Source organism: Enhydra lutris, unplaced genomic scaffold (genome assembly GCF_002288905.1).
Source record: "Enhydra lutris kenyoni isolate GAN:26980312 unplaced genomic scaffold, ASM228890v2 scaffoldscaffold90, whole genome shotgun sequence".
NCBI classification, from domain to species: Eukaryota; Metazoa; Chordata; class Mammalia; order Carnivora; family Mustelidae; genus Enhydra; species Enhydra lutris.
The window spans coordinates 2,182,184-2,208,888 of NW_019154174.1; the positions used below are offsets into that span (position 1 = coordinate 2,182,184).

The following is a 26,705-nucleotide window of genomic DNA, read 5'->3' on the forward strand; positions in this document are numbered from 1 at the left end:
CCCCTCCCCCAAGATGCTTTTAAAGGCCAAGTCAAGGTCACAGTACTGTTCAAAAGCCACTCTGTGGCTTCTCACTTCACTCAGAGACAAATCCCAAACCCTCTTTATCAGCTTACGAGGCCCTTCTCAACCTTGTGGCTTCAAGAAGACCACCCACTGTCCCCATATCCAGCCTCCTCCACCATACTTTCGCCAGCACATGGCTGACCAGCTAAAGGCTACATTTCTTTGCCTCCCCTGTAGCCAGAACCTGTGTCCTAACACGAGAGGTCTATCCAGCAGCCACTCTGTCACATTCTCTGTCCTAATTTTTTCCCCAGTGTATTAGAACAATGCTTGGCACAGGAAGTGCTCAATAAAGGCTAGTTATTTTTAATTCTTTGGAAAGATTTTGTTAACTATGGTTTGTACTACATCCTTCCCCACCTGAAAAGTTTGCTCCATGAGAGTGGGAACCTAGAACAGTGCCAAGTGTAGGAGACTCAAAAAGCAAGTATGGAATAAATGAATGCCTCAGCAAGAAAACAACAATAAAAAGGTTCCAAAGAAGGGGGCACTGGATAAAGTGGGTGATGGGCTTTCGAGAACACACAGCAGCTTCTCAGGGCTCATGCCCATCGTTTTACTTGCTAAGCCATAATCCTGCTGGGACACAGTTCACTTCCTGCCTGCCTTCCCAGTCCTAACCGCAAAGCTCTATCCAACCCCACTTCTGCTAGCGGAAGCTGCCAGCGTCCACCCACCAGAGACAGGCCGTCGGGATGCCTACCGACGGGGAAACTGCAATGGCTTCTCAATCCTTCTACAAGGTTGCCAGCGTGTGGTGTGTTTCAACAGCCTGAGGTCACGGGAGACGTCCCCCCTCACCACTCATTCTGGGCTTTGAGATCACTTTATTTGGGCCTCAGATCTTTCTCTGTGCCAGGCTTGGAGACAGACGCTGGGGATACAGGCCAAAGGCAGCTGTATCTTAGAACCAGCTCTGTGCTCTCATGACAGCCGACTGGAATTATCAGGAACTCTCTTCCTTGAAAGATTTTATTTATGTACTTATTTATTTTAGAAAGGGAGAGCTGGGGACGGGGAGCAGGAGAAGGAGGGAATCTTAAGCAGGCTCCACACCTAGTAGAGAGCCAACAGTGGGGCTCCATCCCCCAAGCCTGAGATTGTGACCTGAGCTGAAATCAACGCTTAACTGCTTACTCAGATGCATAACCAACTGAGCCACCCAGGCACAGCTTAAAGATTTTATTTCAAAGTAATCTCTACACCCAACATGGGGCTCAAACTCACAACCCCGAGATCAAGTGTCACACACTCCACTGACTGAGCCAGGCGCCCCTCCACAGATTAGAGTCTGATTGGCCTTTTTGATGAAAGGAAAGGGATGGAGAAAATATTGGTAATGCAGATAAAACTCAAAAGCATGTCACATCTGTAATCATGACATGGGGACTATTTAAAATAGTATTTAAATGATTCGTTTTATTTAAACTATTCATATTCGCACTATTAGTATTTAAAACTATGATCTGATTCAACAAAGAAGTTGCTCATGTCTGACCGTCCTGCCACTTCTGCTCCCCCTGCCTGGCGGAATCCCACTCAGCTTTTAGGTCTAACTCAGAGGTCACCTTCTTCATCTGTTCTGCAAGTGTACACGGAGTACGTACCGCGTGTCAGGCTCTGTTCTCACTGCTGGGGACACAGCTAGAAACCTGCTACCAGGAAGCCTCCACTGACCCCGCGACACCCACTCGGGGGCCCTTCTCCACTTGCTTCCCCCCAACATCGTCTTATTCTCCCTTCACACAGGGTCCTAACTGCCTAGAAACTGTCACCTTGCACCTGTTGTCCAGGGGCAGAGCCCAATCCCACCAGTTCCCGCTAACCGGCTTTGCCTGGCCCCAAACTGGTGCTCAGGAAGTTTCTGGGGCATGCACAGACCTGCAGGGTGGGGAGGAGGATGACCGAGTGCCCCGCCACCCCCCGCCCAGGGCTGGGTCCCTGCCACCCCCACCTTCAGAGAGACATCGGCGAGGATGTGGTGGGGCAGCTGGCAGCACATGAGCCCCAGACCCACAATGGCCTCCAGCTCGCCCAGGTCGGCTGCGTGCTCCAGGTGGAAGACGGCTGACTCGCGGTCCCACTCCTCATCCTTCTCGCAGAAGCGCCCGCCCTCATGGTAGCGCGCCATGGCCAGATGCACCTGCCGCACAGACTTGGGTGTTGGCCCCGCTGTCTGGGCAGCTATACCCCCTGGGCCGCCCAGCCAGCCTGCAGGAGGAAGTGATTAGCGGGGCAGAAGCATGGGCTGGGCTCTGGGTCAGTGGCAAGAGGGCTCCGAGACGGGCATCGCTGGTACCTTCCCCAGAATGGACTTCCCGATTTTCTTCTCAAGGTCCAGACCATTAAGCCTCTGCACTTCCAGGGCCACGGCGGAAGGCCTCGGCAGGTGGAGGCGGGAGGGGTTAAGGAGATTCCACTTGTCCACGCAGACCTGCAGGAGAGAACAGGGCCGGAGGTTTACAGGTCAAGGAGTGAGGGGCGGGGACACAGGGGCCATCCCCAGCCGTCGGCTGCTCCTACCGCACGAGCCTGGCTGGCAAGAGGCAGCGAGCAAACCCTTAAGGTATCAAATTTTCTTGGACAAACATAGCTCCATTTCTAATCCCTCAAATCCTGCCAATTTATGGGCACTGAGGGAATATCACAGCACAAAGGCCAGCAGACACACTGCAGCCGTTCAAAGTGTCTCCCCTTCATTTATCAAGCAGGGTTTGGTTGGAGAGGTTGGACCCTAAGCTGCCCCGCTGGCCTATGGCCCATACAACGCACCAGAAAAGTCTGACTTCAGACCCTGCCACAAATCCACTCCGCTTGCCTCTGTGCACTCACACGATGCTCTGGGTAATGGGTTTGGAAACACATCATGCTCCCAGCTGGACACTCTCTTCCGAAGGTCTGCACAGGACAGAGCCAGGCAGCTGCGTGTCCATGTGCAATGAACACCCTGCAGTGCACACGGCGCCCCCACGACAAAGAAGGGCCTACCCCAATCGTCCACAGCACCACGGTTGAACCCCCTACTCAGGTTGAACCTGAGACCTTGTCCAGGCGGTAAATACCGCGTGGTGTAAGTGATCTGTGTAGAGACACTTGCTGGCTAACCCACGGAAAGCTGCTTAAAATCTCAGTTTTCTCATATGTAAAACGGGGATGAATTAACGTCAGCCTGTCTCTCCGGGTGGTTGCAGGAAGTAAATTAACTAATGCCACGACGTCACACGGGCATAACTTTGACGTGTGAGCTGTGGTCCTTATAAACCACCCTCCAGGACGGGCTGGTCTACTCTTCTCTATTCCTCTCCACAGATGCCCCGGTGGCCCGCCCAGGTCAGGGGATCAAAAAGTATATGCCAAGGCGACTGGCTTCTTTGCAAAATCTTCCTTCAGCTGGTGTGTGAGGCGCCTGGGCAGGCAGGAGTGACAGGAGAGGGGAGAAAGAGGCTGGAAAAGGCAAGCACGCAGCCATGACAAGGACGCCTTGGGGCGCATTACCCGTCCGGAGCTGCCCAGGCTGTCTTCGTCTGACTCGTACCTCCGGTTACCGTTTGAGTGGCCCTGAGGGAGGAGGAGGGGAGAGTGAGCCACGGAGCAGCTCTCCCTCCCAAGAACCAGCCCCCACCCCACCTCCAGGGGAAACCTCGTAGGGGACAGCCCTCCCCCTCATGCCCAGGGGACCCTCCTCCCAGGAACCTTCCTCCTAAGGGACAGGACTGTCCCCTAGGGAGGGCAGCTGGAACTCATGTGCGCCAGGCAGAGAGGATGCTGGGTAACAAGCAGGACCCGTGTGCCTGTGTGCCCACAGCCTTGCCCTCACCCTCTCTGTGTGCACAGATGGAAATGACTTAACAGCACAGGATCGTGGCAGATGAGCACGAAGACAACCTCCTTCCTCTTACCCAAGTTCCCCTGACAGTCTCATTTGCAGTAAGAAAACTGAGACCAAAGGGTTCTGGGCAAGACTAGTGTGAAGGCTTAGGCTCCACTCTGGCACAAGGCAAAACCTCTACATGGAAGACACTGCCGTAGTCACCCCTCCCCAGGATGCTGCGGGGTGGCCCTGGGAACCTGTCCTCCGCTGGAGACACAGAGGAATACGGTGTGGGAAGCTGGGGAGCCTACTCAGCACCATCCCAACCCAGCAACCAGAGGTTCCAGCTCTGCCCTAAGAGCAGTCCAACATTTTCAACCCTAATTCCCCTTACTTGTCCCCTTACTAAACTTTCTGGTCCACATGACCCTGTTTTATCTTCTGCCCTGCATTTATTTGGATCTGAAATGATCTTGTGTATCCATTTATGTTCTCAAGACCACTCACGTCCCCCCACCCTTTTCCATCCTCCTGGACAATGAGGCAATAGAATGCTCTGGTCTCATTTCCTTGAGGGTTCCTTACATGTTCGCGGGGCTCTGGGTCATCCAGTTCACCCCGCTTCTCACTGGGGTAGCCACTGTCTCCACTGTTTTCAGAGTCCTACGGAGAGAAGATGATTCTAGGGTCTCAGTGGTCCTCTGAGTGGTGGTGACTTCTGGACATCCCAGACATTTGCTCTTTCTCCTTTGTCCTATCACCTCAGTTAACACTCTCTTCCTTCTGCCCTTGCTGGTTGGGTGACAAGGGAGCAGCACAAAGTAGCGGCAGAGAGCTTGGGATTGGGGCCAGACTGTCTGAGCTCAAGTCTGAGCTTTGTGACCCACCAGCTTGGCATGGGGCAGCGGTTTCCTTAGCCAGGGATTCATACGGCACATACATCGAAGGATGGGGATGAAGTGCGGGTCCACTCACTGAGTATGTGTCACAGCAAGTGCTAACAGCAGCTCACCCATTTCACAGGCAGAAAAACAAAGGCTGGAGGATGCGAGAGGACCCACGGACACAAATGTAGCACTGAGAACAATATTTACTACAGTGAAGTCCTCTACCCAAACCGGGACATGTTTTTTATTCTTCTAGATATTTCAGAATCTATAAAACTTCAGTCACTTGTCTACCGGCATCCCATTCCGGCTATATCCGCACGTCGCCTGGATCCCTCTCCCACTCATACTTTCAAGTCTCCTTCTTTGTTCTACTAAGAAGTATTTAAAACACGCCACTAAGAACAGAGAATACTAAAATGAGCTCCTGTGCACCCATCACCTGGCTTTGTCAGCTCCTAACATGAGGCCTTAGTTACTTCAGATCTTTTATTTATTTTTTATTTTTTGGTTAAGATTTATTTATTTGACAGAGAGAGACACAGTGAGAAAGGGAACACAAGAAGGGGCAGAGGGAGAGGGAGAAGCAGGCTTCCCGCTGAGCAGGGAGCCCAATGCTGGGCTTGATCCCAGGATACTAGGATCATGACCTGAGCCGAAGGCAGATGCTTAATGACTGAGCCATGAAGGTGCCTTGGATCTTTTATTTTTAAATGAAATTAAAACATTACTGCTGGGGCGCCTGGGTGGCTCAGTGGATTAAGCCTCTGCCTTCGGCTCAGGTCATGATCTCAGAGTCCTGGGATCGAGCCCTGCATTGGGCTCTTTGCTCAGCGGGGATCCTGCTCCCCCCTCTCTGCCTGCCTCTCTGCCTACTTGTGATCTCTCTCCCTCTCTCTCTCTGTTAAATAAATAAATAAATATTTAAAAAGAAAAAACATTACTGCTAAAATCTAGACCTCTTGTGAGTCCCTCCCTACCCTATCCCCTTCCTGCTCCAGGTAAAACCACTTTGGTGAATTCATACTTACTATGTGTCTATAGATAAGCCATTTTCTTTTCCTTAAATAAATACATATTTAAAAGACGTTTGGGGTCACCGGCATAAACGGGTCCCTCTCCTCAGCCTCTGCAGAGGTCTGGCCAGGAATCCCGCCACCCGGAGGAGCTGCATATCCTGACGAGGCCCTGCCCTTGTTTCTAGAAGCACGGACTTCTCCTCTACCTCCCCTCAAGGCTTTCGTTCTGTGTGAACTAAAAGGCTACTCTGGTTTCTTTTTTAAAATGTATCTCAATTTTTAAAACTGAGATATAATTTACAGCCATGTGACCGAAGTGCTGGGTGTGCTGAGTGAAAGGCTGCTTTAGAAAACGGAGTGCAGGCCGTACCCAGGGGCTCCGGGGAGCCGGCTCCTCACGACCTAGGACCCCTCCTCCCACCCTTTGGATTCAGTCCCTCCCTGAGCAACAGAGAGCTCACAGCTGGGTTCGGGGACCCCGGGCAAGGCACCCAGCCTTCCCAAACCTGTTTCCTCATCTGAGAGATGGGGGGGATACTACCCACTCCAAGACGGAGAAAAGCAACACAGGACAGCAGCAGTACAGAGGGTGGGTTTGAGGCCAGAGGCCTGGATTTGAACCGTGGTTCGTTCCATCACTGAGTGACTGGGACCAAGTAGCTGAACCTTCCTGCGCCTCAGGGTCCTCATCTCTAAATCAGGGATCACGACAGAATTGCCCAGGTAGCTGCTGAGATCAGGGACAAGAAGCGGGGGGCGGGGCGCCTGGGTGGCTCAGTGGGTTAAAGCCTCTGCCTTCGGCTCAGGTTGTGATCCCAGGGTCCTAGGATTGAGCTCCACATTGGGCTCCCTGCTGAGCAGGGAGAGCCTTTAAAAAAAAAAAAAGCGGGTGCCTAAGGGACAGATGGGAGACAGGCTTTTCACCTTACTAATCTTTTTGTACCTTTTCAACCATGAGAATGAATGAGTTATTCTGAAATTCTAAAATTTATTCTAATTCTAGAATGAAATCTACTACAAAAGAAACAAAAAGGGGTGACTGGGTGCTCAGTTGGTTAAGCGTCTGCCTCTGGCTCAGGTCATGATCCCAGAGTCCAAAAAAAAAAAAAAAAAGGGGAAATAAAAAATGGTTCTACCTCTACTTCATGGGTTGCTGGGGCTTAAAGGAGATTATCTATCAAGCTCTTAGAACAGTGTCTGCCCTTGGGGCACCTGGGTGGCTCAGTGGGTTAAAGCCTCTGCCTTTGGCTCAGGTCATGATCCCAGGGTCCTGGGATCGAGACCCACACATCAGGCTCTCTGCTCAGCGGGGAGCCTGCTTCTTCCTCTCTCTGCCTGCCTGCCTCTCTACCTACTTGTGATCTCTGCCTGTCAAATAAATAAATAAAATCTTTAAAAAAAAAAAAAAAGAACAGTGTCTGCCCATAGTGATGATTCCATAATGTTGGCTACTCTTACTTTTTTCTTCCCTCAAAAACTCTGAAAAGCAGTCAAGAGTGAACCTGAACCTTTGGAGCAATCCCAGAGCGGAGCTTAAAGAGCACCTGAGGTCTGTGCAAGGGTGACATCTCTGCAAAGTCTCTTTTTAAAATTCCTATGAGTTTCTGACATCATAATATAGGTTTGCATGAATGCAAATGGGATGCCTTCAGCTTCCTACCTCGGATGAGCCCAAGGCTGCTGGAAACCTGTCCTGTTTATCCAGCCTGAGAGCATCACATCAGACTGTGCTGTAAGTTACTCGTCTGAAATGCAGGACTGTTTCCTCTCCCAGGACAGCTGTCCACTCGCACGTGGCCAGACCAGCCCAGGGCTGAGCTCGCTCGCCATTTACCAGAAGGTTGCACTGTTGCTAACTGGAATTCCCTTTTCTCTAACCATCTCCGAAAACTGTGGTGGAGCCAGCTTTTCTCAGAGGACACGGCCGCCCTGGCCAGGAGGCTGAGAGTAATCTGCATTCCTCTATGCCCACAGGCAGTGCCTGGGGCCAACCTAGGCTGACCGCCTCTGGATCTGAGGATTCAGCCTTGGTCCTGACTGGCAGGAAGTCCACTCCTCCCAGCCCTGCTCCCTTGGGCCTTCTCCAACCTACCCGGTGGTTGTCCAGATGGTCGTGGTCTCGGGGTGCCATGTTGTCAAGGTCATTGAACACAGGCCAATCTGGGCAAGAGAAAACAGATCATACAAGGGCCCTACCAGCAAAACTGCTTAAAAGACCAACTACAGCCTAGAACAGAAAGCACCTGCCACTAGGCCTTTTTTCATTTTAAAATTTTGTAAAAAGGTACAAAAATGGGAAAAGAATGTTGTCAGCACCTGGAGGCTACAGTTCTTCTTCAAGAACTTATTCAGAGTTGGGGTGCCTGGATGGCTCAGTCCGTTAAGCGAGTGATTTGGGTTTCAAATCAGGTCGTGATCTCAGGGTCATGAGATCATGCCCCTCATCGGGCTCCACGTTTAGCACAGTCTACTTGGGACTCTCCCTCTGTCCCTCCCCCCTGCTCTCTCAAAGAAAGAAGGAACTTACTCAGAGTCTGCCACTTGCTAGCTGTGGGTTCCTGAGCAGGTAGCTTAACCTCTGTGCCTCCTCAAAGTTGTAGTGCAAATACAGTTGTGCAATGTGCTTAGAGCACATTAACCTGGGCCATGGCGGGCCTTTGAGGAGCAGGTGCGGAAGTACAACAGCCATGTGTGTATTGGGGGCCCCAGGAGTAGCTACAGGTCGGGGAAGCCTCATAAGGCTGAAAAACCAACCACATCCTTCCCAGTCATTCCCAGATTCTCTCTCCCTCCTTGAGCTTCCACAGCCATATCCAGCTTGCTTCCTTTTTTAAGTGTGGTTTTTAAGAATGGCTTTTCTATTTTAAAGTGGCTGAAAAGATTTAAAAGAATAGTACCTTGAGATATGTGGAAATTACACGAAAGAAAATTCAGTGTCTTCACTGGAACAAGGCCATACCTAGTCATTTGAGTACCATGGCCACGTTCACACTCCTAATGCAAAAACCATTATGTCCCACAAAGTCCAGAAGATTGACTCTCTGGCCTTCTAAGAAGTCTGTCAACTCCTGACTCAAAATGGGGCACCTGGATGGCTCAGTGGGTTAAGCCAATGCCTTCAGCTCAGGTCATGATCTCAGGGTCCTGGGATCGAGCCCCGCATCAGGCTCTCTGCTCAGCAGGGAGCCTGCTGCTTCCCTCTCTTTCTGCCTGCCTCTCTGCCTGCTTGTGATCTCTGTCAAATAAATAAATAAAATCTCAACACACACACACACACACACACACACACACACACAACTCCTGTCTCAAGCTATACCTAAGGTCTTCTAGTGGAAATGTCTAAAAGGCTTCTTTGACATTTGACACTAAAATCTCCCTCTTCTGCTCCTCTGTGACCTCCCCCAGCTGCATAAATGGCCACAGCACCCTTGATGTTCTTCAGATCAAAACCCTGGAGTCAGCCTTGCCTCCCCTCTTTCCTGCAGACCCTAGATCCACATTGTCAGCAACCAGTGTCACTTCAACTTTGGGAACGAGGATTCCATTTTCCTCCTCTGACCTATTCATATGATGTTCACAGATTTCTTAGTATTGGAAATTTGCAGATGCCTGCAAAATCCCTATTGATTATGACAGTATTCTTTTAGGATACTACTAGTCTTTGTCATACCTTATTTAGAACTTCTGTACTGTGTATTTATTTATAAGTGAGGTTGGTATGTAGGTTTTTGGTTTTTTTTTTTTTGCTGTTTTGTTAAATTTTGGTATAAAGGTTTTGCTAGTTTCATAAAAGACACTGAAAAATGTTACCTTGTTTTCTAAAATCAGGGTTGTTTCTATACCATCTGGATGATTTGTGTCTTGAAAATGTATTCAGTGAACTCACTCATAAAACCATGTAGGCCAGGACCCTTTTTGGTTAGCATATCTGATTTCCCAACATAAGCGAAAGCCAGTTTAGCAGTGTCCTTTCTGGTGCCTGTCCCTTCCAAGCACGATGACCAGGGATCAAACTATCACTTACGGAGGTGGTCCAGTTTCTGGCTGTGTGGTGTGGCCGAAGACGGGGAAGAAGGGAGAGAGTCAAAGGTCATGTCGCTCATGTTCTCATCTCCAGAGTTCTCTGAAAGGCGAAGGAGCAGTGGGGGGCGACTCCCAGAGAGGGTCCTTACTCGGGGGCTCCCACACTTTTCCTCTGTCCCCCTCAAGATGGTCTTGGCCGATTGCTAGAGAATTAACAGGGACACCCATGTCACACAGGAGCCCTTTGGCGAGTGAAGAGCTCTTCCAGTTGCGTGTTGTCTGCTTGAACCCTAAGGCCCTTTTAGTCAATAGCTCCCATACATACCTGTTTAGGGACTGGCAGGAAATCTAAAACAATCAATGGGGGGTTAAACCAAAGGGCTCTAAAAAGGGGCATCTGGTACAGGAGTGCAAAGCCAGCCAGCATTCCCACGGTGCTGACCATACTCCACAGCCCTGAGCTGGGGAACACGTGCCACCATATATCCAGAATCCCAAGCTGGTCTTTGCTGACAGTCGCTCATATCTGATCAAGGTAATGGCAGAGGGGTGGGTACATCCTGGACCCAGCAAGGTGCCCGAAGATCCAGGTCCAAGTCTAGTCCAGCCATCTGTCAACATGCCACACAAATACACATACCACACACCTTTCTCACTCTTTCTACACAATTGTTCTCCTCACTCTGGTCAGAAGAGGTCCAATCATGTAGACCCCAGTTCCTGTGTTAGTGGGGACACTTGGAAGGGCTTTGTGCACTGATCTAGGAGGATGAGGGGCACAGATAAGGCTGAGATCCTTCTGGCCCTGAAACTCTTCAAGTAAGCACCACAGGGCCTGGGCTGCAACACGGAGAAGCAGGGCTTACTGGCCTGGCAGTGGGAGGGCCCGGTCCCTCCGAGCAGGTTCCCATGGGGCACCCACCAGCAGCTTGGTGTTCTGGTTCACGGCGTCCCTCTCTCTTGGCGAGAGGTCAAAGGGAGTGAGGCCCATGCTCTTGCAAATCCGGTTGCAGGCATGAGAGTAGAAGAAGAGCGCCATCCCCCGGACACCTACAGACAGAGCAGGGAAGTCTGGAGCACTGCCTTGCTGTGTGACAGGGGAAGGGCAGCACCGGGCACCTTAAATGTGACAAGGGCAGGCGTCGAACACGCTGAAGTGGCGGGTGGGAGGCATCCCAAGCTTCCATCCCCAATATCGTGGAAAAGCCAAGGCCCAGTCTCCCTGGGCCTATGAAGAGCTGGGAGATTTGTAGGGGGCAGAGGGAGTGTGATCTCCATGGAAACAAGCTGGCTTTCCCCACCTACCTAGGTTGCCATCTCCAAAGTCAGTGCCCTTCTCGGTGTGGATCTGCGGGTCTGTGTAGAGGTCGCCCACACCCTGGATGTCTACCACAATCAGCTGATGCCCAGAACGCTCAAACGTGAAGTGGCTGAAGGCCTGGGAGGGGGGGCGGCGGGGGGGAACAGAAGAGCAAGGTGACTGACTGCAACAGACCAGGATGTGGTCTGCATGGACACAGGTCAGCCACCGCTCCATGAGGCTTGAGGACCCTCTGGGGCTGAGACCGCACACCCACAGGGACCCTCCCCTCCAGGGGCCTCACCTGTGGTGTCAGGCGCATGTTGTCATCACGGACGAAGCCCGAGTTGGAGTTGTACTTGATGTACTTGCCCTCGATATAGTGCTCCAGGTGGAAGAGAGGCTTGCCGGGTCTGTCCCTCAGCTCCACCACGCACATCTGCATGATGTCCACCTGGTGGGAGGGGAGCAGGTCAGGCAGGACCCAGCGGCACTCACCTCTGACAACAGATTGGAGCAGAGGGCTCGGTGGAAGCTTCCATCCTGGCTCCCTCAGTTATCAGCTCTTCGCAGCTACGGCTGGCCATCCCCAGAATCCACGTTCCCCTTTCCTTTTGAGAATAAAAACCCCTGTGATGGTCTAAATGCGTCTCCGCAGAATCCCTATGTTGTTGACCTCCAAGCCCTCAAAAGTGACGGTATTAGGTGGGGTCTTTGGGAGGAACTAGGTCCTGAGGGAGGAGCCCTCATGAATGGGTTTGGGGCCCGGATAAGGGACCACGCAGAGCTCCTTCGCCACTTCCGCCACGTGAGGGCACAGCACGGAGACACCAGCGAGGAACCAGAAAGGGACCTCACCAGAACGTGACCATGCCGGCGCCTTGATTTTGGACTTCTCAGCCTCCTAAGCATAATTTTCTGTTGTTTGTAAGCTGCCCCGTCCGTGATATTTTGTTAGAGCAGCCCCGAGGGGCCCAGACAACCCACATGGAAGTGCTAAGAGGATACGGAGCAATCCAGTAGCAAGGACGCTGCGCGGCTTCCCTGGTGGCTAGGTGCGGCCACGTGACCAAGCCTGGCCAATGGGAAGCGAGCAGCAGCGAGGACGGAACTCCAACAGCCCCCACCTCCCGCCACCCCAAGGCTGTAGAGCGCACACCTGCCAGTGGGGCCAACCTAGCCACGTGGTCCATGGCCACACCCCAGAGGAAGGCAGGGCAGGAAGACAGAAGGAACTGGGTGCTTCTGGATGACTCAAGACGGCTGGCACCAGCCCACCCTGAACCCCACCCAACCCCCGACCAAAGCAGAACCATCAGATGAGAAAGAAACCATGTTGTGTTGGCACACATTTATGGGTCTGTGTGCGAAGTTCTGCCCACATGCCTTACACTAATATCGTGCATGTGGACGAACTGTGCCTCAGTTTCCTCGCCTGTAGGATGAGGATCTCACACTTAGGGTGAGGATGAAACCTGATGATACATTGAGTCTGTCAACATGTGCTAATGTGAGTATTACTCGTGGACACGACTCTAGAGCTGTATACACCCAACCATAAAGGGTGGTTCTCTCCCTGCTACGGGGAGTTTAGACATTCCTTGCTGAATTTTTTTTACCAAACACTTGGCATCTGTATGCAGAAGGAAATGTGTTAAGTCCTGTGAGTGGTCTGTAAAGTGGGGTTGGTAAGACCTGACACCGTACCCACGGCACCCTAGCCCCCTCAACGACACCCACAGTGGAAGGACCCAGGTCTGGGTTTCCCAAGGAAGCAACCATCCAAGGAACTGTCTGGCTGGGTCACTAGACAGGCAGATGACAGCTGCAGAGGTCGAAGAGGCCCCAAGCAGAGAACTGCCCCAAACGTGGCCTCAGTTCCAAGAACCAGCCTAAGGGGAAGGAGCAGCTGGTTCTCGGAGGTCCCCACCCCAAATACTGACTCTATTCTTACAAGGAAGTCTATGGTGGGGCCACATACTGGCCAGGAGGCAGTTAACAAGGGGTGGCCGGCTCCCCCCTCAAACAGCTCTGCTCCTTTCCCTTCCTCAATTCCAACCAACCACATTATTTACTGAGCACCTAGGCACTGTGAGACAGAGTGAACAAGGCATGAATTCCCTGCCCCTGGGGGAGAGATGCAATATTAACTGCAGGGACAAGACTCTTCCGGAGAGTGCCAACTGCTCCAAGCAAAAGGAACTAGAACAGACAGAACGACCTGACAGGACAGTAGTGGAAAGGCTACTTCATTTAGGATGGCCTGGGGCGGCCTTGCTGAGCAGGTGACATATGAGCTGAGACCTGAACTGTGAGAAGGAACTCATCATGCAAGGATGGGGCTGGGGTTGGGGAGGGCAAGAAACGACGACAGTGATGGCACAGCCAGAGCAAAGGTCCTGAGGCAGGAACAAGCTTAGGGAGGAAGAGAAAGGAGGCCAGGATGGCATGTCGCAAATTACTGAGGTGGTCACAGACCCCATGGGTGGGGACTGTGGCTTCTTGGGTCTACTCCAAGGGCACTTAATCAAGGGCCATGCAAACAGGAGGCGCTCAATGAATTCTGGTGACTTCTTGTAAGTGTGGCTCCCCCAAGGGGCACAGGAGACAGTAGTGTGTTATCTCGTAGGTGCTCAAACAGTGGGAAAGCTGAGCTATGAATCTGGGCAGGGCAGAGACACAAAGTGCTGTTTCTCAAATGCCCACAGTCAACAGGAAACTCTGCTTTGCCCAGGTTTACTAAACAACCTGGGGGCTCACCTGTAGAAGCCAACTGGGCAGGGGCCTGGAATACCTGGCTTTGAGCGCTGGCTCCTTCCTGCCTGTTGGGGCAGGTCACTTAACCCCTTTGGGCCTGAGGCTCCCCAGGGGCAGACACACTATCCCTTCTCCCCTCCTTCTGCTTTTTCTTGGGAGCCACCCATCTCAGTCTGCATAGTCTGGGGAAGGGACCCACATTGCTGCCTCTAAGGGGGAGCATATGGCTCAGGCCTGCCCAATCTGCATATCCGCTCCCCTGGCTATTGTGACTGGCTCAGCAACAGGCACCTGACCTAATCGGAGCCAATGAAACCCAGTTCTGAGACTTCCACTGGAACTTCTTGGAAAACAGGTATTGTCCTGCCACCAAGGTTTCTGAGAAGACAGGAAGTGAGCCTGCAGCTGCTCATGGCCCACAGAAGAACACCAAAGCTAGAGATGGGGGCCGGGGGTGGAGGGGAGATTCTCAACATCCTGTCTGGTCCTGGATCCAGCCTTACCTGTAGCCAGCACTATCTGTGTTACATGAGGTAATAAATTCTCTTTTAGCATGAAGCCCATTTGAGCAGGTTGCTAACATTTACAAATGAAAGTCCTAACAGATCCCATCCGTAAATGGGATCAAAACATCCTAACTTCAAACAACCTCAGAGTTCTCTGTTTTTAGGAATAAATGACTACATATAGTGAATCGTGCTCAACAGATGATGTCTGTTACTGGCTTCTGTTAAGACCATGAAGGGAACCATGACTGGCACCATTGTTAACTTTGTCTCCAGTCTCCATCCCTGGCCACCTTGTGTGGGAAGGTAGCAGGGAGGGGTGCCACACACCTGTTTGGGGGGCTTGTGCCGATTATACTCCTCTCCCCAGAGCTTGGCCTCCATCTGTAGACGCACATCCTCAAAGTACACGTCCCTGTCCACAGACTCGATGTAGCGCTTTGCCACATAGTTGGAGGCCCCCTTCCACTGCTGAGTGTGCAGGAAGTTGGAGAGCTTCTTCCTGGGAGGGGGGAGACAGCAGAGGGTCTGCCTGGGCACTTGGGTCCACCAGGAACGCAGCCTGACCCACTGCATCCTTCAAAGGGCTGGGAAGAGGCTTAAGGGACATTGTTAAAGGTCTCTTAACCCACATCTTGTGGCCTCCAAACATCAGACTGGAGGATAGTGGGACACTCCATATTCTCCCTGAGCTCCCTCCACAGGGGGCTCCCTTCACAGCAGGGCAAATGTGTGGTCCGACGGACACCAGATAGAGAGACACTCAGCCTACAAGGAGAGGCTGCTGTCTCGGTTTCTCGGCCAGAAATGTTGCAAGGCCTCCACTCTTAGGAGCCTGAAGGAATCCGGGCAGGTCCCCTGAGAGCCAGGCCGAGTCACTTACGTTCTGAAGCACTCCCGCATCGCTCCACGGCCGAAGGGCTGAAAGACACCACACAAGTGTTATTAGGCCCCATGTCCCACCAGAACGAGTCCTGAGTCAGGAAGAGATTCTCCCCTCGGACATCACCCCCCTAAATGGGTACCTGGACTTCATCTCAATCCTAAAATTCCCGACTCCTACCTCCATTACCCTGGCGCTAAAGCCTGACCAAACTTCTAGCCTGGAGGCTTCGGGAGATGACAAGACCACCTGCTCCCCAACCCTGGCTGAGAGGGAGGGGAAGAACATCACGGGGTGAAGATGTTATGGGGGTAACCTTTCATGTCAAAGAATGTTTTTGTAGCCCTGCTTTTCTGTTCCCTAGAACAGAAAAAGGGTGGAGGGGAGCCTGGGTGGCTCAGTCAGCTAAGCGTCCAACTCTTTTTTTTTTTTTAAAGATTTTATTTATTTATTTGTCAGAGAGAGAGAGGGAGAGAGAGCGAGCACAGGCAGACAGAATGGCAGGCAGAGGCAGAGGGAGAAGCAGGCTCCCTGATGAGCAAGGAGCCCGATGTGGGACTCGATCCCAGGACGCTGGGATCATGACCCGAGCCGAAGGCAGCTGCTCAACCAACTGAGCCACCCAGGCGTCCCCTAAGCGTCCAACTCTTGATTTCAGCTCAGATCATGGTCTCAGGTTTGTGGGATCGAGCCTCATGTCTGGCTCTGCACTCAGTGGAGTCTGCTTGTCCCTCTCCCACTGTCCCTCCCCTACCCTCTCTCTCCAATAAATAAAATCTTAATAAAAAGAAAAGAAAAGGAGTGGAAACAGCATAAATGTCCATCAAGAGTATAATGGATAAATAATCAGGTCTACTCATTCGGAATACCATAGAGCAACCAGAGTGAGTATACCCTGTTGTTCTGTTCTATTATTCTGTATTGTTCTATAAATGATGGGTCTAGCAAAAACAAGTATGAACTTATCACAGACAAAATGCTGAGCAGAAGAAGCCATACTCAAAAGCATACATACAGGGCACTTGTGTGGCTTAGTGGGTTAAAACCTCTGCCTTTGGCTCAGGTCATGATCTCAGGGTCCTGGGATCGAGCCCCGCATCAGGCTCTCTGCTCAGCAGGGAGCCTGCTTCCCACCCCCTCTGGCTGCCTCTCTGCCTACTTGCAGATCTGCCTACAGATCTCTGTCAAATAAAAAAATAAAATCTTAAAAAAAAAAAAAAAAGAATACATACGGCACAACTCCATTTATAGGAAGAACACAACGGGCAAACTACACCAGGATGACAGATCCCGGGTTGGTGCTTACCTTTGGGAGAAGGGAGTAGTGACCAGGGTGGGGGTGGGAGGGGGGCTTCAGGCGGCCACTGGTTACACGGACCAACCACTTTGTGAAACTCATTAAGCCATACCCCTTTCTGAGTATGTGATACATGGAAAAAAAGTTTCACACAACCAACCTCCCTCTGACAATGCAGGAAGTGCTCCATTTTCAAGTCTATTCCTTTTTTTTTCCTCCCAAACGATGAATCCCTTTTATAAGGCTCAGGTTGGGGCGCCTCAGTGGCTCAGTCAGTTAAGCATCTGCCTTCGGCTCAGGTCATGATCCCAGGGTCCTGGGATCAAGCCCCGCATCGGGCTCTCTGCTCAGTAGGGAGCCTGCTTCTCTTCCTCTCTCTCTCTCTGCCTGCCTCTCTGCCTACTTGTGATCTCTCTGTTTCAAATAAATAAATAAAATCTTAAAAAAAATAAAAAGTCCAGTATAGGTAAGCCTACAGAGACAGGGGTAGATTAGCAGTTGTCTAGGGCTGGGGAAGACGAGGGGATTGGAGGCTGGCTGCCGGCGGGTAAGTATAGGGTTTTTTTTTTTTTTTTAAAGATTTTATTTATTTATTGGACAGAGAGATCACAAGTAGGCAGAGAGGCAGGCAGAGAGAGAGGACGAAGCAGGCTCCCCACTGAGCAGAGAGCCCGATGTGGGGCTCGATCCCAGGACCCTGAGATCATGACCCGAGCTGAAGGCAGAGGCTTAACCCACTGAGCCACCCAGACGCCCCAAGTATAGGGTTTCTTACGGAGATGATGAAACGTCCTGGAATTGGTTGTGGTGATGGAGGCACATCTCTGTGACTATGCCAAACCCACCGAACCCGTATACTCTAAATGGCTATGCTGTATAGTGTGTGAATTATATCTCAATAAAACAGTTATAAAAATAAAATAAATACACAGTAATAGAAAGAATGCCCCAAAGTTAGTCACGTGAGTGTGAAAGGGAGGGAATAGGGACAGAAGTCTGCTCAAGAGGAATCCGCACTCAGCCCTGCCCACGCGGGGCTGGGGAAGGCTCACCTGAGACGCCATCTTGATCAGAACCTCATCTTGTAGCCACTCCCCGGTGACAGCATTGTACCTGCAGAGAGAAGCCAGCCCAGGGTACAGCGTCTATACCATGGTCCTCTCACCCACTGGCTAAAAGTGAAAGACTTGGGGTACCTGGGTGACTCAGTGGGTTAAGCCACTGCCTTCGGCTCTGGTCATGATCTCAGGGTCCTGGGATCGAGCCCTACATCGGGCTCTCTGCTCAGCGGGGAGCCTGCTTCCCCCCCACCGCCCCACCTGCCTCTCTGCCTACTTGTGATCTCTCTGTCAAATAAATAAATAAATAAAATCTAAAAAAAAAATAAAATGAAATAAAAGTGAAAGACTTTTCTGGCTTCTCGCTGCCCTTGGGATTGAGACCACTCTATCCGTAGACCCAGCCAACCTCCCGGGGTGGGTCTGTGGACACTCTCCCTCCCCTCCCAGGCCCCCTGCACTGGCCTTTCCTCTCCAATGTGTTGCCCAACACTTGTGTGTGGGTTTGCTCCCCTATCTGGCCCCCCGCCTTGGACTCTAACTCCACAAAGCCAGGCCCGTGTCTGTCTTCTTCACTGCAGGGCCTGGTGCCTGTGGAAGGTTAATACATCCAAGTTGGATGAACAACTGAATAGATAAATATCCTTATTTTAACCAGTCTACACAAAAAACGGCATGTCCCAGGACAGAGGCGGCAGTGCCCGCTATCTTGTCGGGCACCTGTGTGAGGCCCAGGACGGGTAGCTGGGCTTGTGTCCTAGTGCAGGAACGGGTAGGGGAGGTCCTGCCTCTGAATCCAGCTGAGGAAGGGGCTGCTGGAGGACACCCAAGATAGAACAAGACAGAGAAGGTTCCAGAACATTACCATCTCTTCTTTCTCAGGAATCTCCGCAGAGTAAATCTGGTTCTAGGCCTGGCTGAGCCTCAAACAGATTTGCCTGGTAGAGAGAGCGCCTCAGCTCAGTAAATCCCTAAATTCTAAAACCTCCCCCAGGGCTGAGGTGTTCTTAGCGCTAGCAGAGGCCTCCCTGGCCCACCCCTCGGCGGGACGGACTCCAGACCACTCCCAGCTCCGTGAGAACAAGCTTCTCAGAGCCTGGAACCTCTACAGGGAAAGACAAGCAGAGGCCTGGCAGGTAACCTCTCCCAGGCCAGGGGCAGGGATGGTGGCCAGAGCTGTAAGTTGCCTCCAATCAACCCATGTCCTGTGTTCAATAAATAATAGCAATGATTATTATTATTATTACTACATAGAGACGAAGGTTAAGGGAAAAGTTTACCCTCACTTCCAAACAAGACTGAAGGCTGCGAGACACCCAGAAGTTGAGGGACGAGGAAGATATGGGATGTCAGATGGATCTTAATTGTCCTTCAGAACCACTGACCCCATACAGGTCAGAGTTGCTCCAAGTTCACTGAGCAGGGCATTTAAACAGATCTCTTCAATTAACCTTTGCAGCAGTTCTGTTAGATTGGCACAATTACGGCACCCGTTTTCCAGGTGGGGAAACTGCGGCTCAGAGAGGTGAGTTACTTGCCCGAGGGCCCAGGATGCAGACCCTGGTCAGTTGCAACCACAGCCTTGCCCCTAGCCAGCCTGCGTACCATCCATGTGAACAGGAAATCTGTCTCAACAAAGGGGCAGCCAGCACCACCAGAAACCGACAAGGAAGTGTTCCAGTTTAGAAATTTTCTGGAGATTCTAGCCATCGAAGCCTGAGTTCCCTCTGCCAGCAGCCGCTTCAGCTGGGAAACAGTCTGGCTTGGTCCCTGCACGCACAGAGCTCCAGGACACACAGAGCCGGCTCAGCATTGGGGATCTGCTTTTCCAGGGGACTCCCTGGGTTGCCTAGTGACCAACCAGTCACCATGCTGGCCTTACAGTTGGGGAGGAACAGAGTCCACACCCTGCCCTACTGGGGCCTCCACAATGCTGACCTTGGCTGCCACCACAGTCCCCAGGGCCTGCTAGGAGGTGGGTTTCCGGTGGTGGGGAGGGGGTGCATGCCAGGCTCTGAGCCATCTCCTCACAGGCAGGAGCAGGGACATGTCGTAGAAAGATTTAGAAATTTACACTGTTTCGGCCTGCCTGGCATCTGATCCCTCTCCTTTCAGTCCCAATTTCCATTAGGGAACCACCATCCTCCATTCTCAGAATATGCGGACTGGGCAGAACTGATCCCTAGCACCTTCTGGCTTGCAGTATAAGATCCAGACATCGCCAATGAGAACAAAGCTCCCTGGCACATGACTGGATCAGAGAGGGGCATATAACCGAAGCCAGACCAATGACATTCCATTATGGAACTTCTGTTTAAAACTACTGGAGAAAGAAAAGATCCTCTTCTATTGGGTGAAATGAAATGTGGGGGCTCTTGGGGGTATCTGTGCCACTGATACAAGACAGTTTATCTGAGGTCAAAGCCCAAAGTGTCCTCGAGCATCTGGAACCAGCCATACCTGAAGTCCACAAGTGTGAGCCAAACATTCCCTTCTATGCTGAGCACTGTGAACTAGGTTTCTGTCACCTGCATTTGAAACAGAGTTCTAACGCAAAGACCCTGAGCTGAGAGTCAGAAGGTTAACTTATTAACTACCCAGGTAACCCTGGGAAAACCTCTATCTCCCTGGAGCAATTATGGGACCTCAGGGTGTTGGCTTAGAGGATTCAGACTGGAGGGCTCTACAGAGGTCACAGGACAGGGGGTGGACTCCAGGACAGGTCCAAGAGCCCTCTAATATTATGCACAAAATCAGACATATGTGTGCAGCTTTCTGGGATGACCCTCATCAGATTCTCAAGAGTGGTCCCAAATACTTGCCATGATTCCTCCTTCAGGCTTTTTTAACGAATACACACACACAGAGGGCTTCAAATAGTGCCTGTCCCACAGATTCAACACGTAAGAGCTACTGTCATCACAGTTATCCTTGATGGTGGTATTCTGTAGTTTTTGCTATTTTCTTTCTTCCCAAAGCCCCCTAACATAACTCCTCTCCCTCTACCTTTTCTAATAGGAAATCTAGACGTTCCCAGCTCCATTTTATGAATCTTCCTGGGGCCAAGGCATCAAAGAGCTCACATGCTATCTACACGCATTCACTCTCCCTTCAGTGGCAACCAGGGGCCATGTGGGAGAGACAGCGGAACCGCAAGATGGGAGAAGCCTGGGTCCCCAAGCGGCCCCCAGTGATCCCTGGGCTCTCAGCCAACTTCACTCGAGTGAAAAGCATAGCACCCCCTCCATGAGCAGGTGGAGTTATTTGTTACTGCAGCACGGCTTGGCCCTGCCTGACAAACTCGTCCATTAGAGGACCAACCACACCAAGGAGTAAAGGAGACAACACCCAGTGCCCGAAGCACGCAGAAGTGCTCAAATGTGGGCAGATGCTATTAGGATTCCCTTCTCCTTGGCCTCCAAAGGTACTTAGGCCTCAGTGATTCTGAGCAGAGGCAGGACCCAGACCCCCAAGGACTCCTCAAGACCTGGGGCCATACAGCAGCCCTGGACAAGCTGCCAACCTGTGACGCGTGGCACATTCCGTGGCAATATCCTCCAGGTGGAACTCAGCCCAGGGGTCGGGCATGTGTTTGGCCTTCTCAATTGCATGCTTCCAAGCTTCCTGCAAAAGGCAAAGGGAAATGTTAGAGCAGGGGCTGTGGGGCAGGGCTGCCCCAGCCTCCTTCTCCCCTGTGACTCCCCAGCTCTGTTCCCAGAAGACTACGTAAGTGAGAGAGAAATAATACTCCCATCAGTGATCCTTTCAGGAACAGAGTTCCCAACACACCCTGTTTGTTCTCACATGGGCACAGCCTTCCCATGGGCAGAAGAGACATATCTGAACGATGAAACCAAAGAAACATAATGCACGTAGGGAAGCACATTTTTAAAAAAATATTTTATTTATTTATTTGACAGAGAGAGAGATCACAAGTAGGCAGAGAGGCAGGCAGAGAGAAGGGGGAAGCAGGCTCCCTGCTGAGCAGAGAGCCTGATGTGGGGCTCGATCCCAGGACCCTGAGATCATGACCTGAGGCCGAAGGCAGAGGCTTAAACCACTGAGCCACCCAGGCGCCCCGGGAAGCACATTTTAAAGATTTATTTTGTGGAGAGAGACAGAAAGAGCATGAGTGCATGTGCAAGTTGGGGGTTAGGACCGGGGGAGGGGGGGAGAGTCTCGAGCAGACTCCTGCCCCTCCGTGGGGAGCCCAAATCCGGGCTCCATCCCAGGACCCTGAGATCATGACCCAAGCTGAAATCAAGAGTTGGACGCTTAACTGACTGAGCCACCTGGGCACCCCCAGACTGGAAAACACTTGAATGACCTTTCAAAACCAGTGCTGGCCGGGATCTGGGGAAACGGGTGCCCTCGCATACAGTCAGTGGGTCAAAATTGCCTCCAAAGGCAACCTGGCAATGTACTGGGATCAAAAATGTGAATTCCTGTATTCTGACCCAGCAATTTTACATCTAGAAATGTGTCCTAGAGAAATACACGAGTCCGCAAACATACACATACAAAACTGAATTCAACCCAATGCCCATCTGTGGGGACTGATTAAATGCACTTTGATTATACCCACTGGAAATGCTAGAGCCCTTTCAAACAACTGTGCTTACTCTGGGTGGGAACTCTGGACCCTATCAGAGCCAACATCACCTTTTTGGAAATACTGTATAAATCACTTTCATAGCCCTAAATGAAAATTATAGACAACACCATCTTCCTGAACTCAGTATCTCCAGCCACGCCAAAGATATGTTGCCTTTACATTAACAGAGCCCTAAGTTCTGGGCTCAGATGATTAGGAACAGATTCCCATGAGACATTCCAAGGTCCTGGGGTCACAGGAATATTCCTTGTGCAGGACTGCCTTGCCCATTTCAGGCTTTTAGCATCCATGCCCTCCACCTTCTCAATGCCTTAGTGCCCTGCATCATTGTGGGAACCCAAAATAGCCCCCTAAATTTTTAAAACCTTTGAGAACCAGGGTTTCTGGGTATTCACTGGGAAAGACGAGCAAGGCACATTATGGAGGCAAGGCTGATTCTCAACAATATCACCTTCCAACCCCGTTTCTTGTTTTAAAAAGCTCATTTTATTGCTTTTATAATCCCCAAGGTAGAATCCTTCCCTGTCCCCTCCCTACACTCCAGCACCCACACTGGGTCACCATCTCTTCCTGCTCTTTCCCCTGCAGGATCAGTGAGGCCAAAACTCCTTTCCAGAGCCTGAGCCATGATGGGGAGGGGGCTGAACACTAGGGGTGGCAGACCCACAGCAGTTCCAGACCTCCTCACCTGCCATCGGGATCCCTCGGCCATCAGGACTAGCCCTGTGGGAGCTCAGCTTCCCACGGGCTCAGGCCCAGACAGGACAGCACCCCAAGCGTACGGCCGGCCTGAGCCTTGGCCTCACGGTTGGGTTCCTGCCCATGAGAAGAGAAGGCAGAGCAACCGAGCTTTCTGAGAAACACGTGCACACGCAAGTTTCCCACGGGCTAGGGCTTCCTCATGGGGGCTTGGGATTCCAATCTCCGCAAAGTCCAGAAACAAAGCCCAGAATTTCTTTCTTCCAATTTGAAAGCAAATTCATGCTTAACGAAAACACTCAGAAAAGAGAAAAGACAAAATTCAAACCCACCACGCGTCATCGACCCAGAGCAATGATTGCCCAATGCTTTGGGCTTGTTCTTTTCCAGATCCTTCTGGTACATCTTTCGTACAACTGGAATCACACTGTAAATACAGTTTACAGGGCACCTGGGTGGTTCAGTGGGTTAAAACCTCTGACTTCAGCTCGGGTCGGGATCCCAGGGTCCTGGGATTGAGCCCTGTATCGGGCTCTCTGCTTGGTGGGGAGCCTGCTTCCTCCTCTCTCTCTGCCTGCCTCTCTGCCTACTTGTGATCTCTCTCTGTCAAAAATAAATTAAAAAAAAAAAAATACACTTTACAGCCTTTCAGGAGAGTGGGCCCATGGGGATTGGTACTTTATATGGTGATCTTACTTTCCTGCTTCCAAATGTATGATCTGCTTACTGTAAAAAACCACACACACTACAGAATGCGAAGTAGAAAGTGAAAGTACTTTGTGACCCAGTGCTCTGAAAACCACAGCTGACGGCCAATTTAGATTCTAAGTTTGTTCCTCTGAATTTGTTAACACGCAGGAATATAGCATCGGGCCAGAGCCCTCGAATTCTGCTCTGCTCCTTACTTTTTTCCTCTTAACACAGGGCCTTGGATGTCCTTCCATGTCGTACATATAGGCAGGCTGGGTCGACCCCATTTTCCTTCTGCAGTTCTGAGACACACAATTATATAAATGTACCTCAGGTATTTCTCTAACCTCGGCTGATGGATACTGGGATTCTCTCCAATAATCCCCAGTGCAGGCAGCCCTGAAGTGAACACGGTCATATGTAAATCCTTACGCTAACTGTGCAAAATCTTGGTAGGACATATTTCTTGGAAGTGTAATTGCTGGGTCACATTGAAAATGTACAAACTGGGAGTTCTCCTCCAAAAAATTTCTCCTAAATGACACTCCAAGAGGCAGAGAACATATCACTTAAATATTTATTTTAGTTTTTTTAAAGATTTCTTTGAGAGCGAGCGAGAGAGCGAGCCAGCTCACATGCACAAGTTGGGGGAGGGGTAGAGGGTGAGAATCTTCAAGCAGACTCTCCGCTGAGCGCAGTTCTAACAGGGGGCTGGATCCCACGACCCAAGAGATCACGACCTGAACCAAAGCCAAGAGTCCGATGCTCAATCGGCTGAGCCACCCAGGCACCCCCATCCCTTACATTTTTTAAACACAAACATGACATCATGAATTTGCAAGTTAGCTGGAATAGCTAAGTCACTACTGACATCACCGTCCCCCTGTGGTTCTCCGCTGTTAGACTTTGAGCTTGTCACTGATTTTTCTCTGTTATAAATAACCGTGCCGCAGACATGTTTGGAACTAAAACAGTTCCTGAATCTCTGCACTTAAAAAAAAAAAAAAAAAAGTACCACTCTCTCTTTTCCTATTCTAGCTACTGTGAATGGCAGCCTGTCTGATCCCAGCCTGTCAAGGAAGTTGCAGTGTTCTGAGACTGAGGGTCCGTCCATCCGTCTGTCCGTCCATCTGTCCTGGTGCTCTATGCCCTGCCTGGGACACGTGGCTCTCCCACTGTACTCTCTCAACCAGTGACTCAAACGCTCCCCAACTCTCCCCATTCAATAAGGAAATTACCTCTTGGCTGGAGGCTGTGGTTCCAAATGAAAACAAAACAAAAAACAAAAAACAAGGAAAAAATACTTCAGAATTTGAGGGCGTGTTATTCCACAGTATCAAAATTACTTTTTGCCAAACCCAGGAAAGAATGTGGCATGCCTTGCTGGCAACGGGCGGGCGGGTTTAATGCCACCAGCGTTTCTTTTAAGGTACAACATAAAAAGTCCTGGACGAAGATTTGTTCCCTCGACTCTGGTCCCCACCCTCGGCTGACTAACTGTGCGATCCTCCATTTCCCTGTTTACAAAGGACATCGAGGAACATTTTGACTAATACTGGCCAAATGTTTTTCCTGCCCCCCCCCCACCTGGGCTAGACACATTTCTCCCCCAAAGAAATAGCAGCTCGCTGACATTTACAATGCTCTTTACAGTTAACAGCGCCAAAATAAGCTGTGGACCACCAGTGTACTATTTTACCCATTGGGTTAAGAAAAACAGGTGTTTGTGGAGGCTGAAGAAGTGCGTCCTCTCAGACCCCGAGAATGGGGGAAGCAGGTACTGTCACCTGACAGCCATCCGGTAGTGCTTTCACTGCCTCATGACCCAGCCACCCTGATCACCTACCCAGATGTGCACAGGTGAGCAGCCAAGAATGGGTCTGCGCTTATGATGCTAGAGAACGCTCGGGCATTGCCGAAAACCTGCCTGTGCCCAGGGAGAAGATGCTACACACTTGGTTTCGTAGAACGCAGCCATTAAAAAGATCAAGGTGTATCGCTTCTCGGCCTTTTGGCTAAGATCGAGGTGTGGGGTGCCTGGGTGGCTCGGCTGATTAAGCAAGCATCCAACTCCTGATTTCAGTTCCGGTCATGACCTCGGGATCACAGGATTAAGTCCGGCACTGGGCTCTGTGCTCCGTGTGGCGTCTACTCCGGATTATCTGCCTCTCCCTTTGGCCCTCCCCAACTCATGTGCATTCCCTTTCCTTCTCTCTCAAATAAATAAATAACATCTTTAAAAAAAAAAGAAAGATCAAGGTGAGGTGTGTTCAAGATACCGGGTGGCTAGGGTTGCCTGCGTGGCTCAGTGGGTTAAAGCTTCTGCCTTCAGCTCTGGTCATGATCTCAGGGTCCTGGGATCGAGGCCCGCATCAAGCTCTCTGCTCAGCGGGGAGCCTGCTCCCCCACAACTTCTCTCTGCCTACTTGTAATCTCTGTCAAATAAATAAATAAAATCTTTAAAAAGAAAAAAAAAAAAAAAAAAAAAAGACACCCGGGTGGCTCAGTCAGTTAAGCATCTGACTCTTGGTATCGGCTCAGGTCTCAATGTAAGGGCTGTGAGTTCAAGCCCCACACTGGGCTCCACGCTGGCTGTGGAGCCTACTTTAAAGAAAAAAAATCAACATGTTGGGCCATCTGGCTGGCTCAGTCGGAAAAGAATCAAGTGATTCTTGATCTTGGGGGTCATGAATTCAAGCCCCACGTTGGGTGTACAGATTATTTAAAAAAAAAAAAAAAGTCAAGGTATTGAATGGGCAATCGCTAAGACTAACTGTTTAGGGGGTTAAAAAAGCAAGTTGCTGAATAAATGGAAACAGTATGACACCATAAACTGGTGGAGGAAACCCACAAACCAGCACTACGCATTTCTAAGAATGAGTGTGTCTGTACATATACACGTTAAGTGTATCTTTATGTATGAGGACAGGAAAGAAGTCTGAAAGTGCTTTATACCAAATGAATCTAAAATGGTCTTCTCTGGGAATAGAAGGAGGATAAGGGGATGGTCAAGGAGACTTCAGCTTTATCTACATTGTGTGCCTGTTTTCACTACGAGAACATTAACACACTGAATATAGAATAGGTAATGCAC

General features: G+C 50.8%; 1 protein-coding gene across 1 annotated transcript in view; it reads right to left on the bottom strand.

Moving 5' to 3' along the window:
- The window catches only part of LOC111162285 (eukaryotic elongation factor 2 kinase), a 60,602-nt gene that overhangs the window by 7,772 nt on the left and 26,125 nt on the right, over window positions 1-26,705 (bottom strand). Inside the window, exons 3-15 of the mRNA XM_022526585.1 lie at window positions 21,131-21,231; window positions 17,602-17,662; window positions 15,253-15,290; window positions 14,700-14,871; window positions 11,411-11,560; window positions 11,112-11,244; window positions 10,729-10,856; window positions 9,808-10,009; window positions 7,876-7,943; window positions 4,463-4,540; window positions 3,562-3,624; window positions 2,366-2,500; window positions 2,021-2,209 (exon numbers count right to left, since the gene is read on the bottom strand). Of these exons, the coding sequence (XP_022382293.1) occupies window positions 2,021-2,209; window positions 2,366-2,500; window positions 3,562-3,624; window positions 4,463-4,540; window positions 7,876-7,943; window positions 9,808-10,009; window positions 10,729-10,856; window positions 11,112-11,244; window positions 11,411-11,560; window positions 14,700-14,871; window positions 15,253-15,290; window positions 17,602-17,662; window positions 21,131-21,231 (1,518 nt within the window). The remainder of the gene's footprint in view (window positions 1-2,020; window positions 2,210-2,365; window positions 2,501-3,561; window positions 3,625-4,462; window positions 4,541-7,875; window positions 7,944-9,807; window positions 10,010-10,728; window positions 10,857-11,111; window positions 11,245-11,410; window positions 11,561-14,699; window positions 14,872-15,252; window positions 15,291-17,601; window positions 17,663-21,130; window positions 21,232-26,705) is intronic.